This window comes from Phyllostomus discolor, chromosome 7, assembly GCF_004126475.2.
Source record: "Phyllostomus discolor isolate MPI-MPIP mPhyDis1 chromosome 7, mPhyDis1.pri.v3, whole genome shotgun sequence".
In the NCBI taxonomy this organism is placed as follows: Eukaryota; Metazoa; Chordata; class Mammalia; order Chiroptera; family Phyllostomidae; genus Phyllostomus; species Phyllostomus discolor.
The window spans coordinates 34,012,543-34,027,508 of NC_040909.2; the positions used below are offsets into that span (position 1 = coordinate 34,012,543).

Here is a 14,966-nt window from a genome sequence, read left to right on the forward strand (position 1 = left end):
CACAAAAGAATCAGAAATGCCAGTTCTGCCAGAGCCCTGGGTCAGGGTTGTTCCAGATGTAACTGTTCCCTTGTATGTTTTTAGGGAAAGTTCTAATAAGAGGAAAGAAGCATGTGCTATTAATACTTCCCAGAGGACAAGACTGCCACATGGAAGCATGAGGACACTGGCCTCTGGAAGGCAGGGGAAAAATAATGCTAAGGACTAAGACAGACAGGAGCTCAGATAGTTAAAGGTAGGGGGACAAAGCCAAAAAGAGGAGCAAAAGTGAGAACAAGTTATTCCTGCAACTCAAAAGCATGAAAGATGAAACCTGAGGGGAAAAACAGAACACAAAAACCAAAGCTCCAACACAGAAGTGAAGGGAATGTTCTGGGTGAAGATTAAGGGAGAGGGAGACCTCAGGCACCAGGCAGAGAAGCAACCATTCCATATTGGAGCAGTGGGACTTAAAGAGGCTCATGTTGAGGACCCCTATTGTTATACCATCTCTTCAACCTGCTAAAAAATACTGGAAGTTACACTCTAACAAAATATGGGGTGAACAAGAGAGGGGAAGATATGAGAAACAGAAAACAGTAATGGCAACCCAGAAGGAAAGGACCTCCAGAAAGGATGTCTCCAAGCAAGAAATGAGAATGGTAGACTACCTGATCATTGTGTGAAATTATGGGAGGCTATGGGAAGATTGAGGAGAATCAGTGACAATTATAAAGCAAACCAAGTAAGTGGGAAACAGGACAATTAATAGGAAATAAGAAAGGGAGAGTCATAATGCACTGCATGCTCAACTGTGAATATTTGCATAGGCATAATAATGTAAACACTGCTAATTTAAGTAAAAATAAATTAAAATAGAACTACACTGGGAGGGTGGAAGATGGGAAGCAGAGGAGGTGAGGGTGGGGTCAGAGTATTAACTCCTCACCTATTGAACCAATAATAAATAACAGTCAGCATATTCTTTAGAAATACAGAGATGTGAAGAGATTCTGAAAGAACGGAAAATTATTATCTCTGAAGAGAAGCTCTCTGGGGTATAGTGAAGAACAGGAGTGTACTGGAGCAGGAGACTTACTAGGCTTTAGTACTGACTTTTTCAAATGTACAAATGTACCATTTCAGTAAAATAAAATTTCAATAACAAAAAAAGGAAAAGGTTAAATTGATCAGCGTATTCGAAGTCAATGCACTGGCTCCTCATCAACTGACTGCTAATTAATGTATTACTTATAGTTCTTTTCCTTTCTCTGTTTTTTTTTAAATTATTTTTACTCTTTTTCTTTAACTGGAGGGCGGGGGGTTGTCTGTTTCTGTTTTTATCTTTTGACCTCCAATCTGTTTTCTCAGTTTGGATTGTGTAAAATTTGTTTTGGTTTTTAGCTGCCATATATATGGTATTTGTCTTTCTCTGTCGACTTAGTGTAATGTCCTCAAAATCCATCAAGGTTGTCACAGATGGCAAAATCCTATTCGTTTTTATGGCTGAATAATATTCCATTATATATATGTATACACACACCACAATTTCTTCACCCACACATCCATCTATGCACACTTAGCTTGTTTCCATAACTTGGCTTTGTAACCAATGCTGCAATGAACATGAAGAGGTATACATATATCATTTCAAGTTAGTGTTCTCATTTTCTTTGGATTAATACTCAGAATTAGAGTTGCTTGGTTATATGGTAGTTCTATTTTGAACTTTCTTGTTTTTTCCATAGTGTTGCACCAATTTACATTCCCACCAAAAGTATGAAGGCTACCCTTTTCTCCACATCCTGCCAACACTTATTTCTTGTGTTTTTGACAATAGCCATTCCAATAGGTGTGAGATGATATTTCACTGTGGTTTGATTTGCATTTCCCTGACAATGATGTTCAAGCATCTTTTCATGTGCTGTTGGCTTTTTGTATATCTTCTTAGGAAAAATGTCTATTCAGATCTTCTGCCTGTTTTTTAATCAGATTGGTTTCTTTCTTTCTTTCTTTCTTTCTTTCTTTCTTTCTTTCTTTCTTCTTTCTTTCTTTCTTTCTTTCTTTCTGCTATTAAGTTTTATGAATTCTTTATATACAAGGGGGACCCAAAGAACTTGAAATTATCTTCTGGAATTATTACCATGTGCGCCCCTTGTAGTACAGGTTTCCACGACCAGGTGAGTGTTCTAGGAACCCATCTGTATCAGTGTACGAGCTGGTGTTATTATGAGAGACTGAATTTTCTGAAGGTTATTTCAACACGTTTGCCCATTTCATGATGGGAGATTTATGAGTCTATGCGCCCACTCAGCACTGAGTGTCAGCAGTTTTGGACCCAAAATGGCATGACCCCCATGCCACACACTACCCATTCACCCAAGCTTACCCCAAGCAATATTTTTTCTTTCCCCAGCTGAAAAAAGTCCTTAAAGGGAAACATTTTGTTGATATGGAAAGGTGAAACGAAAAATGGCAGAAGCATGAAAAGGCATCAGAATCAACAACTTCAAAAACTGTTTGGAGGTACTGGAATTTCCATTCAAGATGGAGGCATAGGTAACCATGGCTCACCACCTTGCACAACCAGCAAAAATTGCAAAAATTACACTTAAACTTCAAAACGACTATCACCCAGAAATGTCAGAAAATCAAGCTGTATGGAAATCTGACAAGCAAGGAATTAAAGAGAAGTCACTTTCATCCAGACAGGCAGTAGGGGCAGAGGCACACAGAGACACATGGAGACGCATGGAGATATGGAAAAGTAGTGGTGTGGAAGGGCAGTACCACACCCATGTGTGGTGAATAAAAATTGGGAGGAATACCTCAGGAGTGAGGGATCACAGCTCCACACCAGACCGCCCAGCCCAGGGTTCCAGTGCCACAAAGATAAGTCCCCATAACCTCTGTGTAAAAACCAGTGGGGACTGGGGCAGCAGAAGAAACTGCCAGATTTTCAAGCATCTCCTATTAAAGGGCCCACAACTTAGGACTTACTTCTTCTTGGCTCCAGCATCGGGGCAGCAGCTGAAAGGGCACCAGTGGGATGCATATAGGGAGACACTGAAGTGTCTGGCATTAGGGAGAGTGCTGGGGGACAGCATCCTCCCATACAAAATTCCAGAGCCAAGGCAGTGGCATTATCCCTTTCTGAGCCCCCCCCTATACACACACACAGAGACACAGAGCAGTGACACCATATTGGAGATTCCATCAACTTGGTTCATGTGGGTTGTTCTGCCCTGACAATTGTCTAAGGCTCTGCCCTATCTAACTTACAGGTACGTTTTTCTACAATAGGCCACACTACTAAGACAGGAAGTCAAAGCAGATCTACCTAATACATGGAAACAAACACAGGGAGGCTGCCAAAATGAGCAGACAAAGAAATATGGCCCAAACGAAAGAACAACACTCTAGAAAAACAACAAAACAAAATAGAGATAAGCAATCTATCAGATGCAGAGTTCAGAACACTCATTGTTAGGATATTCAAGGAACTCATTAGGTACCTCAATAGCATAAAAAAGACCCAACCAGAAATGAAGTTTACACTAAGTGAAATAAAGAAAAATTTACAGTGAAGTGGACTAAGCTGAGAATCAAATTAATGATTTGGAACATGAGGAAGAAGAAAACATTTAATCAGAACAGCAAGAAGAAAAAAGAATCCAATAAAGCAAACATAGGCTAAGAAACCTCTGCAATAACTTCAAATGTCCCAACATTCGAATCATAGGAGTGCCAGAAGGAGAAAAGAATGGGCAAGAAATTGAAAACTTACTTGAAAAAAAATAATAAAAGAAAACTTCCCTAATTAGATGAAGGAAATACATACAGGTCCAGGAAGCACAGAGTCCCAAACAGGATGGATATACAAACAGGACCACACCAAGACACATCATAATTAAAATGCCAAAGATTAGCCCTGGCTGGTGTGGCTCAGTTGATTGAGTGCTGGCCTGCAAATCAAAGGGTCACCTGTTTAATTCCCAGTCAGGGCACATGCCTAGGTTGTGGCCCAGGTCCCCAGTAGGGGACATATGAGAGGCAACCATACACTGATGTTTCTCTTCCTCTCTTTCTGTGTCCCTTCCCCTGTCTCTGGAAATGAATAAATAAAATCTTTAAAAATAATGATTTTAAAATGCCAGAGATTAAATATAAAGAGAGAATCTTAAAATCAGCAAGAGAAAAGCAGGCTGTTACATACAAAGGAGTTCCTATAAGACTGTCAGCTGATTTCTCAAAAGAAACTTTGCAAGCAAGAAGGGACTGGCAAGAAGTATTCAAAGTGATGAAAAGCAAGGACCTACAACCTAGATTACTGTATCCAGCAAAGTTATCATTTAGGATGGAAGGGCAGAAAAAGTGCTTCCCAGACAAGGTAAAGCTAAAGGAGTTCATCATCACCAAGCCATTATTATATGTAATGTTAAAGGGACTTATTTAAGAAAAAGATGTTCAAAACTGTGAACATTAAAATGACAACAATTCACAACTATCAACAATTGAATCTAAAAACAAACTAAGCAAATGAGCAGAACAGAAACAGAATTACAGATATGGATATCATTTGGAGGGTTATCGGTAGGGAGGGGGAAGGGGGAGAATGGGAGAGAATGGGGGGAAAGGTGCCAGGATTAAGTACAAGTAGGTAGATACAGAATAGACAGGGGGATGTTGAGGACAGTATAGGAAATGGAGAAGCCAAAGAACTTATGTGCATGAGCCATGGACATGAACTAAGGAGGGGGGATTGCCAGAAGGAATGATGGATACCAGGTGGAGGGGGCAAAGGGGGGAAAGCTGAAACAACTGTAATAGCATAACCAATAAAATATATTTTAAAAAAACTTCTGAGCAGTCGAAAAAAATCTTGAATCATCAAACAGAGATGGCATTTTGAAGATGACTGAAGTTTAAACATGTAAAAATAAATACACAATTTTTGTAAATAAATTCCAGGGTTTTTGGGGTCCTCCCCCTTGTCACCAGTCCCTTATCAGGTACATGGTTTGCAAATATTTTCTCCCATTCAGTGGATTTTCATTTTGTTGATGGTTTCTTTTGCTGTATAGAAGCTTTTTAGTGTAATGTCCCATTTATTTATTTTTGCTTTTGTTGCTTTTGCTTTTGCTGTCAGAGTCAAAAAATTATCACCAAGACCTATGGAAAGGAGTTTGTCATCTATGTTTTCTTCTGAGAGTTTTAGGGTTTTAGATCTTACATTCAAATCTTTAATCCATTTTGAGTTAATTTTTGTGTATGATACAAGATAGTGGTTGAGTTTTGTTCTTTTTCATGTGGATATCCAGTTTTCTCAGCAATACTTATTGAAGACATTGTTCTTTCTCCATTATTACATTTTACATAACTGTAGATATCAAGACTAGCTAAAGAGTAGACAGAGGGTGAGGTGATATCATTTCAGAAAAGCTGTGAGGGGCTCCTTACCCTGTAGTATTGGCAACACTGTCTGTAACTTCCCCTCCTGGTCACACTGACCTGGATCTTCAGTAGTAGTTCTTTTTAAATACAGCTTCTGGAGTTCTTTTTTGGCACCCTAGTAATCAGTGAGCACCCTGGCTAGGATTCAACTACAGAAGTTAATAGGATACAGTTTGGGGATGAGAATGTTGAGGGACAGGATGGTGTTAAAGACACTGAAAAAAGTCAAGATCCAGCCCCAGCAGGGCCAAATGTGTGCTAGCAGAGGGAAGCAATAGAAATTAGGAAAAAATGGGGTTCTTTGTACAAGTCTGCCAGAAGTCAGCTGGCTGTGATTGTGTCTCGGAGAAATAGTATCAGTGAGGATAACTTAAGAGTCATGAAGTTTTGCTGCCTACAAAGCTCATCCCCTCTACTATCCAGTTGGAGCCTATGGTAGGAAGACCCCAGTACTGCCACCAATGATCCCTCCTTCCTGTATTCGCACTTTTGCTTAGTCTCCTCCCACATTGTACCAGCCTTCTGTCTGAGTTCCTCTCAGATCACTTGCACAAAGGGAATCAAGCTACCATATTGTGAGCAGTTTTTAGGGAAAGACCCCTGTGGTGAGAAACTAAAGGCCTCTTGCCAACAGCTATGTGACTGAGTCTGGAAGCAGATCCTCCCACACAGTCAAGCCTACAAATGACTGCAGCTGGACATCTTCATTACCTTCTCATAAGTCCCTGAGTCAGGACCAACCAGTACAGCTGCTCCTGAATTCTTGATCCTCAGAAGGCATATGAGATAATAAGAGTTTGTCATTTTAAGTCACTAAGTTTGGGGGTAGTTTGTTACACTGGAGGCCATGATAAGTCACATAATTTGCCCAAAGTCTCACAGTAATTAGAAGCCTTAGGTCTTGAATGCTACTTTTATAGCTCTTTCTACTTACTCACCAACTCACTCAACAAATATTTCAGTGACTTTCATGTTAAATAAAATGTCAAGGGTTGTTGGGCTTTACAACCCATAAAAATGATGCTTTAAAAGAAACACCAGGTAGATGAAAATAAGCATTGAATAAGGCACCTTTTGCAACTGCTGAGTGCCCTAATATTTCTTGCTATTTAGGTTGCAGGCAGAGGCAGGTGCCACAAAAAAAGAGGAAGTGTTATTCTGATCCTTGATTGGGGCTTCTTGCCAGAGTTTGGTCTTATCCTCTGCAGTGCATAATTTGTGATAAAATTGGCAAGAGAATGTATGCTCCAATAACTTGGCCGATTGCATTAGCAAACACAGAGCCTTAAAGAGTATTATTTATGATAAAAGCTGACCAAGGATTCTTACATTAGAAGAATGGGGGTGGGAGAGCCCTAATATATGTGGAAAACCTGAACACAATAAAACCCAAGGCAGAGGCATTCAATGCTGACATTCTTTTGGCTTTTATTCTTGGAAACAAAATATGTCTTTTCCATTCTTACAACCACTGAGATTTTTTTAAAGCCTAAGAAACCTCATTTGCTTATAAACAAATCCTATATTTCTAAAGTGGAGATATTCAAAATAGCTAAATGTGGACTCAGTTTTTCCAGATAGGACCAACTTAGAGGCCTGGGCCCCTTCACAGAGAAGCAGGAGAACTCCACTTGGTGGGAAGTGGGAAGAACAAGTCAGGGACCAAATGGGCTGCTAATATCTACTGAATTTCAGTGGACCTGTTTTCAGAGTCATGAACTGCTATGAATGACTATTTTTTCTTTTACTCCTCAGCTTCCTAAAAATAAAGGAGTGAGATGGGCCCAAAGCACTCAATAGCTGACCCCAGAGCCAATAAAAATCTGTTCTGTTATAAAGTTTCTTGCCCATAACTGGAGGAAGAGTCTTCCACAAGTAAAGTGTCTGAAAACTAATATGTATGTGTGTCATACACATACATGTATGTATTTGTGCATGGTTGCTGGGAGTATTGTTAAATAATTCCGGTGTGTCCCATTCCACTGACTTTCCAGTGCATGTGAATAAAACAAACCAATGAAATCTATAAGACTGAGTCATCTGAGCCTTGCCAAACTTACCCAACTTTTTTCTTTTACTCTCCCCAAGGTCATGGCCAGGTTTCAGCCACAGAGGGTCCCTCCCCTTAGCCTCTTCTCCAGGTGGTGACATTTCTTGCTTCTCCTGCTTTACCCCCCTACCCTTCCTCTGTAAGGCTGGCTTTTTGTTCTATTCAGATCCATGACCACCCAATATAAAGTAAACACACTCCTTACCTCAGCCCCTGTATCATCCTAACTCGCTGTTGACTGCTTATCACTATCAGAAACTAACGACTTTATTTATGTAATGAAAGCCTAATATAACCTGACCATTTATTGAGCAGTTTCACATGCCAAGCACTGTTCTAAGGGCTTGCTTCATAGTAACTCATTTAGTCCTGATAATAATCCATTATGCCCATTACAGACAAAGAAACCAGCATACGGACAAGTTAAATACCTGAACTGATGCAGCTACTTAGTGGTGGAGCCAGGAATGATCACAAAAATTTGTTTGTTTGTGTCTGTCCTCTCATTAGGCTGTAAGCACCAAGGAAGAAGGACCTTTGCAGGTTTTGTTCACTGCTGTATGCCAGCACCCACCCTGGCACATGGTAGGTGCTCAGCATATAGCCGTTCCAATTGGTGAATAAACGTGAAGTTTTCAAAGCCCTGCCCCTGCTTCATCCTTTCTATTTTCTGGGAGATGTGTGTGATGTTATGCAATCATCTATTAACTTTTACCACGTCGGTGATCACGTGATCTCTGCTTCAAAGAGACTCCAGCTACTCAAGTTAAGTATCGAAAAGTCTCCTTATGTGGGTGCGCTCCTGGTGTTGAGACAGAAGTGTCCTTCAGCCTAGCCAAGAGCTCTGCTAGCTCTGAGTAGACAAAGCACTGTGCTGCAGGAAGCACTATGCTTCCAGGCGCTTGTCCTGGGACCAGAGTTTGTTCTGTTTCTCACTGTTTCTTGCTGGAAACCGCATCCTCCTGTGCGATCTGTATGAGGACCATGTGGAGTTTTACAAAATTTCAACACTATCCTAGTGGGTTGGGCTGGGTTCTGGAAGGAAGACCCTCCAACATTTGCCAGGATACCTTAATAGGACCAGAGCCCTGGATCCTTTCGGACACTCTCAAGAGAACAGATACATGAGGTCTCTGATTTTGAAAATAGACAAAAGACAGGGAAAAAGGAAAAAGTAGGGTAGCTAAATATTAAAATATTCTCGCTAATAAGAAATGAAATGTTTACAATTTAACCAAGTGCGTTATTTCCCAAGGGCATTCTATCACTCAATGTTGTCTTCTGGATTATTGTAAACGTTCAAAGGTGGGCGGGATTAACGCTCTCGTAGCTGAACATCGGGAGCCTCCAGCTCACACTCCCAGCGGAGAGCTGAAACCGGGGCTGCGCGCATAGACTCCCCCAAACCGGCATCTGGAACTTCCCTCAGGACCTCGGGACCCCCAGAGGGGCGGCAGTGAGCCAGCTGCACCGGCACCCAACACCTCAGCCCCTCAAGACGCAGGTGACTCTCTTGGTCACTTCTGAAAAACCACTGAGAGCAACCCACGTGGGAAGGTCCCCTCTCCTCCAAGCCCAACCCCCATCCCTGTTCTCCAAGCCTTAATCTGTGCATCTTCCTCTACTCGTTCACGCGGCTGTCGCTCACTCCTGGAGGCCTGGGAGCAGAGCCTTCTGCCCACTAGAAAGGAGCGAGTGGTGGCTGGAAGGAGGGCAGAGCGTTGTGGCCAGGCAGGTGGTACAGGCCCGGGAGCCCGAAGACTTTTGTGCTTGGCTCTGGCAGGCTGCTGCGTCTCAGGTCCTGTCCCCGTATGAAAAGTTTAAGCCTGAGCAGAAGGAAACTACGGAGCATCTTCCCTGCGCTGGAAGTCGTGCGCACTCAATGAATATAACACGCAGCCACCACCGCCTTCGAGGAGCTCGAAGTCTGATGGACTGCATGGGCTGCGACAGGGCTGCACACGAGGCTGGGGAAGAGGACATGAAAAGGAGAGGGTGTGTGAGTGAGAACACAGAAGGTGTCTTAGTCCACCCGGGAAATCAGAGAAGACTCCACAGAGGAGGTGAAGCCTATAAAGAGACCTGAGGAACGGACAGGAGTTGGACGGAAGGAGAGGGGAAAGTCTCCCTGCAAAGGCCCAGAGACAAAAGAGAAGAACATCTTGGATCTTACTGGGGCCCCGGGCAGAGTGGGTGGAGTGAGAAGTAGATAGGGTGGCGACCTCTCCTTCACCTCTGCAGGAACCGCGTGGATTCGCAGTCAGAATCCCTGTAGCTCAGGGGTCCGGATATTAGGCGCAAGCGAGCACGTTTCAAGTCTTGAGTGACTGCTTTGTGCCAAGATGCGTACTGAGGCTATCCGCCTATGCTCTAGGAAAACGCGGAAGCGAAAAGGCCAAGTCTCAGGGACTGTCTCTGCTCTGGACGGTGGCCTGATGGCCAAAAGCCCCAGCTTCCAGCTGTGATAAAGTAAGAGGCGAGTGCACACGACCTCTGTCCTAAAGCTTGTTCCATTGGTGACCGAAGCTGCTGCTTCTCTCCAGGGGCCTCCTCTCCAGGATCTCTACCTCGTTGCCTAGGCCTGGCGGGAAGAGAGAGGTCAAAGAGACTCGCAGAGCAGAAGAGGTAGAGGCATGGGCTGAAGACAGCACCAGGTCGGGCCTCGGGATCACCGGAATTCTAAGGAGTCCTGAATAAACCCACGGCCAACCAGCACTATGTAAGAGGCGTATGCAGCTATGCTGATCGTTTAGGAGACTCCACGAAGCCAGCGCCGGCCCCGCCCGGAGTTCCCTCGCAGCGACGAGTTCAAATCCCAAGGCCAAGAAGGGCAGGGGAATGGTGGTGCCCGCCAGAGTCAATGCATCCTGACCCAGGCACCCTGAGGCTTGGGAACCCTGGGAAGTCAGGTGGTGCCCCGCTCAATAACTGCTACCCCTTAATTTCATGCCTTTGGTACTAATCTGCTCCAGCAGAGCGCAAGGTGTTTAGAGTGAAGCCCCTGCACGGCAGGAGGAGGAGGAAGAATTGAGAAAGTGAAGGAGGACCTGCCCGAGCTGTCTCAAGGCAACCTGAATGAGTTGGCCCTGAAGCTGGGAAGAGAGAAAGGGTCTACCACACTGTGCCAGATCCCCTGTTTGAACAGTTTCCAAGAGGGTGGTTTGCATTAACCCAAACTTCTGTGTGTGGCTTCAGTGTCCCCTGAGGGCTCCGGTGTGAGAGTTTGGCCGATCCCCGCCGGATGCTAGACCTCTCTGCAGATTTGAGCATTTCTGTCTTTCCTTCCCAACACTATCTGGATCTCCGGTTGGAACTCGAATCTCCTGACCCCTGGACTTGGTCTGCAGGCTAATTCCACTTAGGTAAGGGTTGCCTGCGAGCCTTGGGAACCCTCCCGGGACTGAGCTGAAAAGTGCTTCCACTTTCTAGTACCCCAAGTTAAATGAAACTTGCAGAGAAAACAGGGGTAGAGGGCAGCATGGAGGCCAGGACTCGAGCTGAGAGCAAGGCAAAGACCGCTCACCTGCTCGCAAGCCCAGGCAGAGGTGGAGCGGTTGGCGCGAGGTGTGGGAGTACGCTCAAGGAGGCCACGGTCCGATCAGAGCCCCAAGTGAATCAAAAACAGGCAAGACAATTAGCCTCCCAGTGCGGTTTATCCCCATGGCTGGTTTCGATGGCTCCAATAATTTCGTTGAGAGTTCCGCATTTAGCTGCAACACCAGGAAATCCGAAGTGGAGCCGTGTAAAATTGAAAAAAAAAAAGAATAGGGTTTTCAATTCCTGTACACCCCGGGTCACCATTTCCCTCTGGAGTCACGTTTTGCAAATTACTTAGCTTTTCTTAACCTTAGTTTCCTAATCTGTAAAATGGGCATAGCGTCCACCTCGCCCGAGAGCGTGCTAAGGGTGAAAAATGCCACGAGTCTTTCTAATCATGGGAAGGAGAAGGAAAGTCTTCACCTCAAACTTGACACACTATTTGCTAAAGAAAGACACTCTCTCCCTGCCTCCTTGTTCTCTGCCTGGTTGTCCCCCACCCCCAACCCCTCCAAGCGTGCGGAGCGGTGCTCGTTTCTGGTCGGTCTTCCCGAGAGAGGCTGGTGCAAAAGCCAATAAGCCTGGAACACACGCAGGTCCTGCTGGACCTGGGACAATGGTTTCCATTTAATAAATATTTCCCCCAAGGGCATTTCACATCGGGCAGGCAATTATTCAAAGGAAACAGGCGTGCAGGTCTGCTCTGCGGGTTATTTCGTCCTTTTACCCGAAAATGCTCATCTGACACAAGAAATGAGTCTCGCTTTCTCGCTGGGTGGGAAGAGGCACCGAGGGACAAACCGGCCCTGGGTGCGGATACAGACTGAGTCTCCGCTCTAAGGCCGCTGCACAAGGGGTAACTGGAAAGCCCCACGCCCTGCTATGCACCTGCTGGCCTCCAGGCTGCCTTTCCTGTGTTGGGAGATGTGGAGGGAAAGTTGGAGGTTTGAGAACACTAAATACTAATAACATAAATAGGAATCGTGATGGAAATCTCATTCCCGCCCCCTCCAAGAAAGTGAAGAGCAGATCCCTGTGCTCTTCAATGCTCACCAACCCGGTTTGAAACCGCTGCACTGAGGGACTCGAGGCTTTCAGGCTTCGTCTGGAAGACACTGCGGAACCCTGCGCTTTGCCAGCGCGCCACGCCCCGGGGCAGGGGTGGAGGCGGCGTCGCTGGGACGTCCCGTGAGACCGCAGCCCAAGAATTGCCGAAGGTATGGCGCGAAAGTTTATTTTTCTTTTAAACCTCAGTTTGATATGTTATTTTTCTCTTCCGAAGATCTTTGACAAGGGCCGGGGAGGGGGTAAAGTGCTGTCCTGACATTTCGCGACGAGGCTGCCCTATTTATCAACATTCGTTCTCTGCTCGCTCCCAGTGCTACCCCCTTTCCGGGTCTTTGTATTCTAAGCCTTAATTCTCCTTTGCAAACGGGGAAAGACAACAGACACAAAGAGTTTTTATTTGTTGACAGTGCCAGAAATAACACGGAATCCAAGTCCCAAATCTTGGGCTGGCCGCTTTCTTCGTATCTCCGTCTCCCGCTCATACCTCTCCCCGCCCCTCTCCCCGCGCTTCCTCTTGCCTTGGCAGGCGCATTGGCCTGTGCGCCCCCTCGCCTCCTCTGCTGCTGATTGGAGCCGAGGTTGGGGAGTCACCGCCCCACGCTTTTGTCAGAGTGCGTGCGGTCCCGGCCCACCTCGCCTTTGAACTTCGCCGCTTTTGGCTCGAGTTCACCAGCCTCCCCGCATTCTCAGCCAGGTGCTGCACTAGGCAAGGCAGCTCCGGGAAAGCCACGGGAGGGGGAGGGAGCCACGGCCGTAGACACAGGAGAGAAGAGACCTAGAGAAAGCAAAAGTGGAAAGGGAGAGAAGGAGGAGCTTCCTGCCCTCTCCAGCACATTACCTGGCCACTTAATCCCAGAGACTCCGATATTTGGGCCCCAGCGAGTGTCGGCAGCCCCCAAGGCTGGCCACCCTCTCCTCCCCCGCCCGTCCTGTCCCCACTCGCCCCTCAGGGCCTGCCTGGGTGCGAAGACTGGCATGATCAGCTGAACTTTTCGAGGTTAGCGCTTCTCTCTGGCTTCCCCTCAGCAGTGCGGAGGCGAGGGGAGCGCAGAATCCCGGCTCAGGACGGACGGACAGGCAGACAGACAGACAACCGCGTCCAGCTCGCCTGCAGAACCCCTGCACTCCCCACCCCCACTCGCCTAGCCTCCGGGACCATGTCCAAACCTTCAGACCACATCAAGCGACCCATGAACGCCTTCATGGTATGGTCCCGAGGTCAGAGACGCAAGATGGCCCAGGAAAACCCCAAGATGCACAACTCAGAAATCAGCAAACGCCTAGGCGCCGAGTGGAAGCTTCTATCGGAGGCAGAGAAGCGGCCGTATATCGACGAAGCCAAGCGGCTCCGCGCGCAACACATGAAAGAGCACCCAGACTACAAGTACCGGCCGCGGCGCAAGCCCAAGAACCTGCTCAAGAAGGACAGGTATGTCTTCCCCTTGCCCTACCTGGGCGACACGGACCCGCTCAAGGCGGCCGGCCTGCCCGTGGGGGCCTCCGACGGCCTCCTGAGCGCGCCCGAGAAAGCCCGGGCCTTCTTGCCGCCCGCCTCGGCGCCCTACTCCCTGCTGGACCCTGCGCAGTTTAGCTCAAGCGCCATCCAGAAGATGGGTGAAGTGCCCCACACCTTGGCCACCGGCGCGCTGCCCTACGCGTCCACCCTGGGTTACCAGAACGGCGCCTTCGGCAGCCTCGGCTGCCCCAGCCAGCACACGCACACGCACCCGTCCCCCACCAACCCGGGCTACGTGGTGCCCTGTAACTGTACCGCCTGGTCTGCCTCCACCCTGCAGCCCCCTGTCGCCTACATCCTCTTCCCGGGCATGACCAAGACTGGCATAGACCCTTATTCGTCAGCCCACGCCACGGCCATGTAACCCCCAGCTCGGCCCGCCAGACCTGGAGGGCGGCCTGGAATCCGGGTTGTATCCTGTCCTGTGCGCCTAGCCGGGGCCTGCGGACGCCTTGGGCCATCCCTGCCGGCTGCCCTTTACCCTGCCCCAGACTCTGCCTCTCTCTTCCAAGGGGATGGTAGGAGCGTCCTACCGGACCCAAGGCGCAGACAGGTGCCAGAAACTTGGGAACATTATGACCGCTATACAGTTGCCCCTTCCCCAACTGTCCCAAATCAAATCTCCAACTGTACCTTTGGACAAACAAAGCAGGCAGTTTGCTTTATTTATGTCCCCTTCTCTCCTCTGATGGGCTTTGGACTCCTGAACTCTCAGATCCTGGTATTATATCTAGAATATGCATATTTTTTTTTCTTTTGCTCCCTGAAGAAAAGAGTCAGCTCTGTGTTTTGCCATCAGACACAACACAACTAGGTGCCATTTGCTCTTCATGTGCCAGGGGGAAGGCTTAAAAGTTTAAAACTACAGAAAGGGAAACATTTCTATTTAAAATCATGTTATGATAGTGTTTGCTTTTTTTAAGATAAAAAGAGCCCACATCATTATTTACTTTGTATAAAGCAGTGCTCCTAGCGACCTAAGTTTACTTTTAGACAGAATGTCGGGTTATGAAGTCAGGAAGTAGAAAGTGAACGAAAATTAAAAGAATAAAAACATCCTAAATTGTCATAAATGTTTTGACGATGTCTTGGAAATGGATTTCATCTTCTTATTCTGTTCATTTGTTGAACAAAGATGTTTTGAATAAAGACAATCTGTCATTGCAAAAAGTAACCTTTGATGTGCATAAAATCGGAAGTCAGGAGGCCAGGTCTGGGCTGGAAGTTGGGTCGCTGGGAAGCCAAGAGTGCACAGAGCAACTCTAGCAGTGGCAATTGGCGGCTGGCTTGCGTTGGCAAGAGTGATGATCTTCGCAGGCCAGGTGCAAAAGGTAGAGTCTATAATTTGTCCCAATCATATCC

At 46.5% G+C, this 14,966-nt stretch overlaps 1 protein-coding gene across 1 annotated transcript; it reads left to right on the forward strand.

The window, feature by feature from the left end:
- Positions 1–12,788: 12,788 nt before the first annotated feature.
- On the forward strand, positions 12,789–14,689 carry SOX14 (SRY-box transcription factor 14). The gene has a single exon (XM_028518758.2). It carries the CDS (start codon positions 13,246–13,248, stop codon positions 13,966–13,968), a length of 723 nt encoding a protein of 240 aa, XP_028374559.1. The 5' UTR covers positions 12,789–13,245; the 3' UTR covers positions 13,969–14,689.
- Positions 14,690–14,966: the final 277 nt, after the last annotated feature.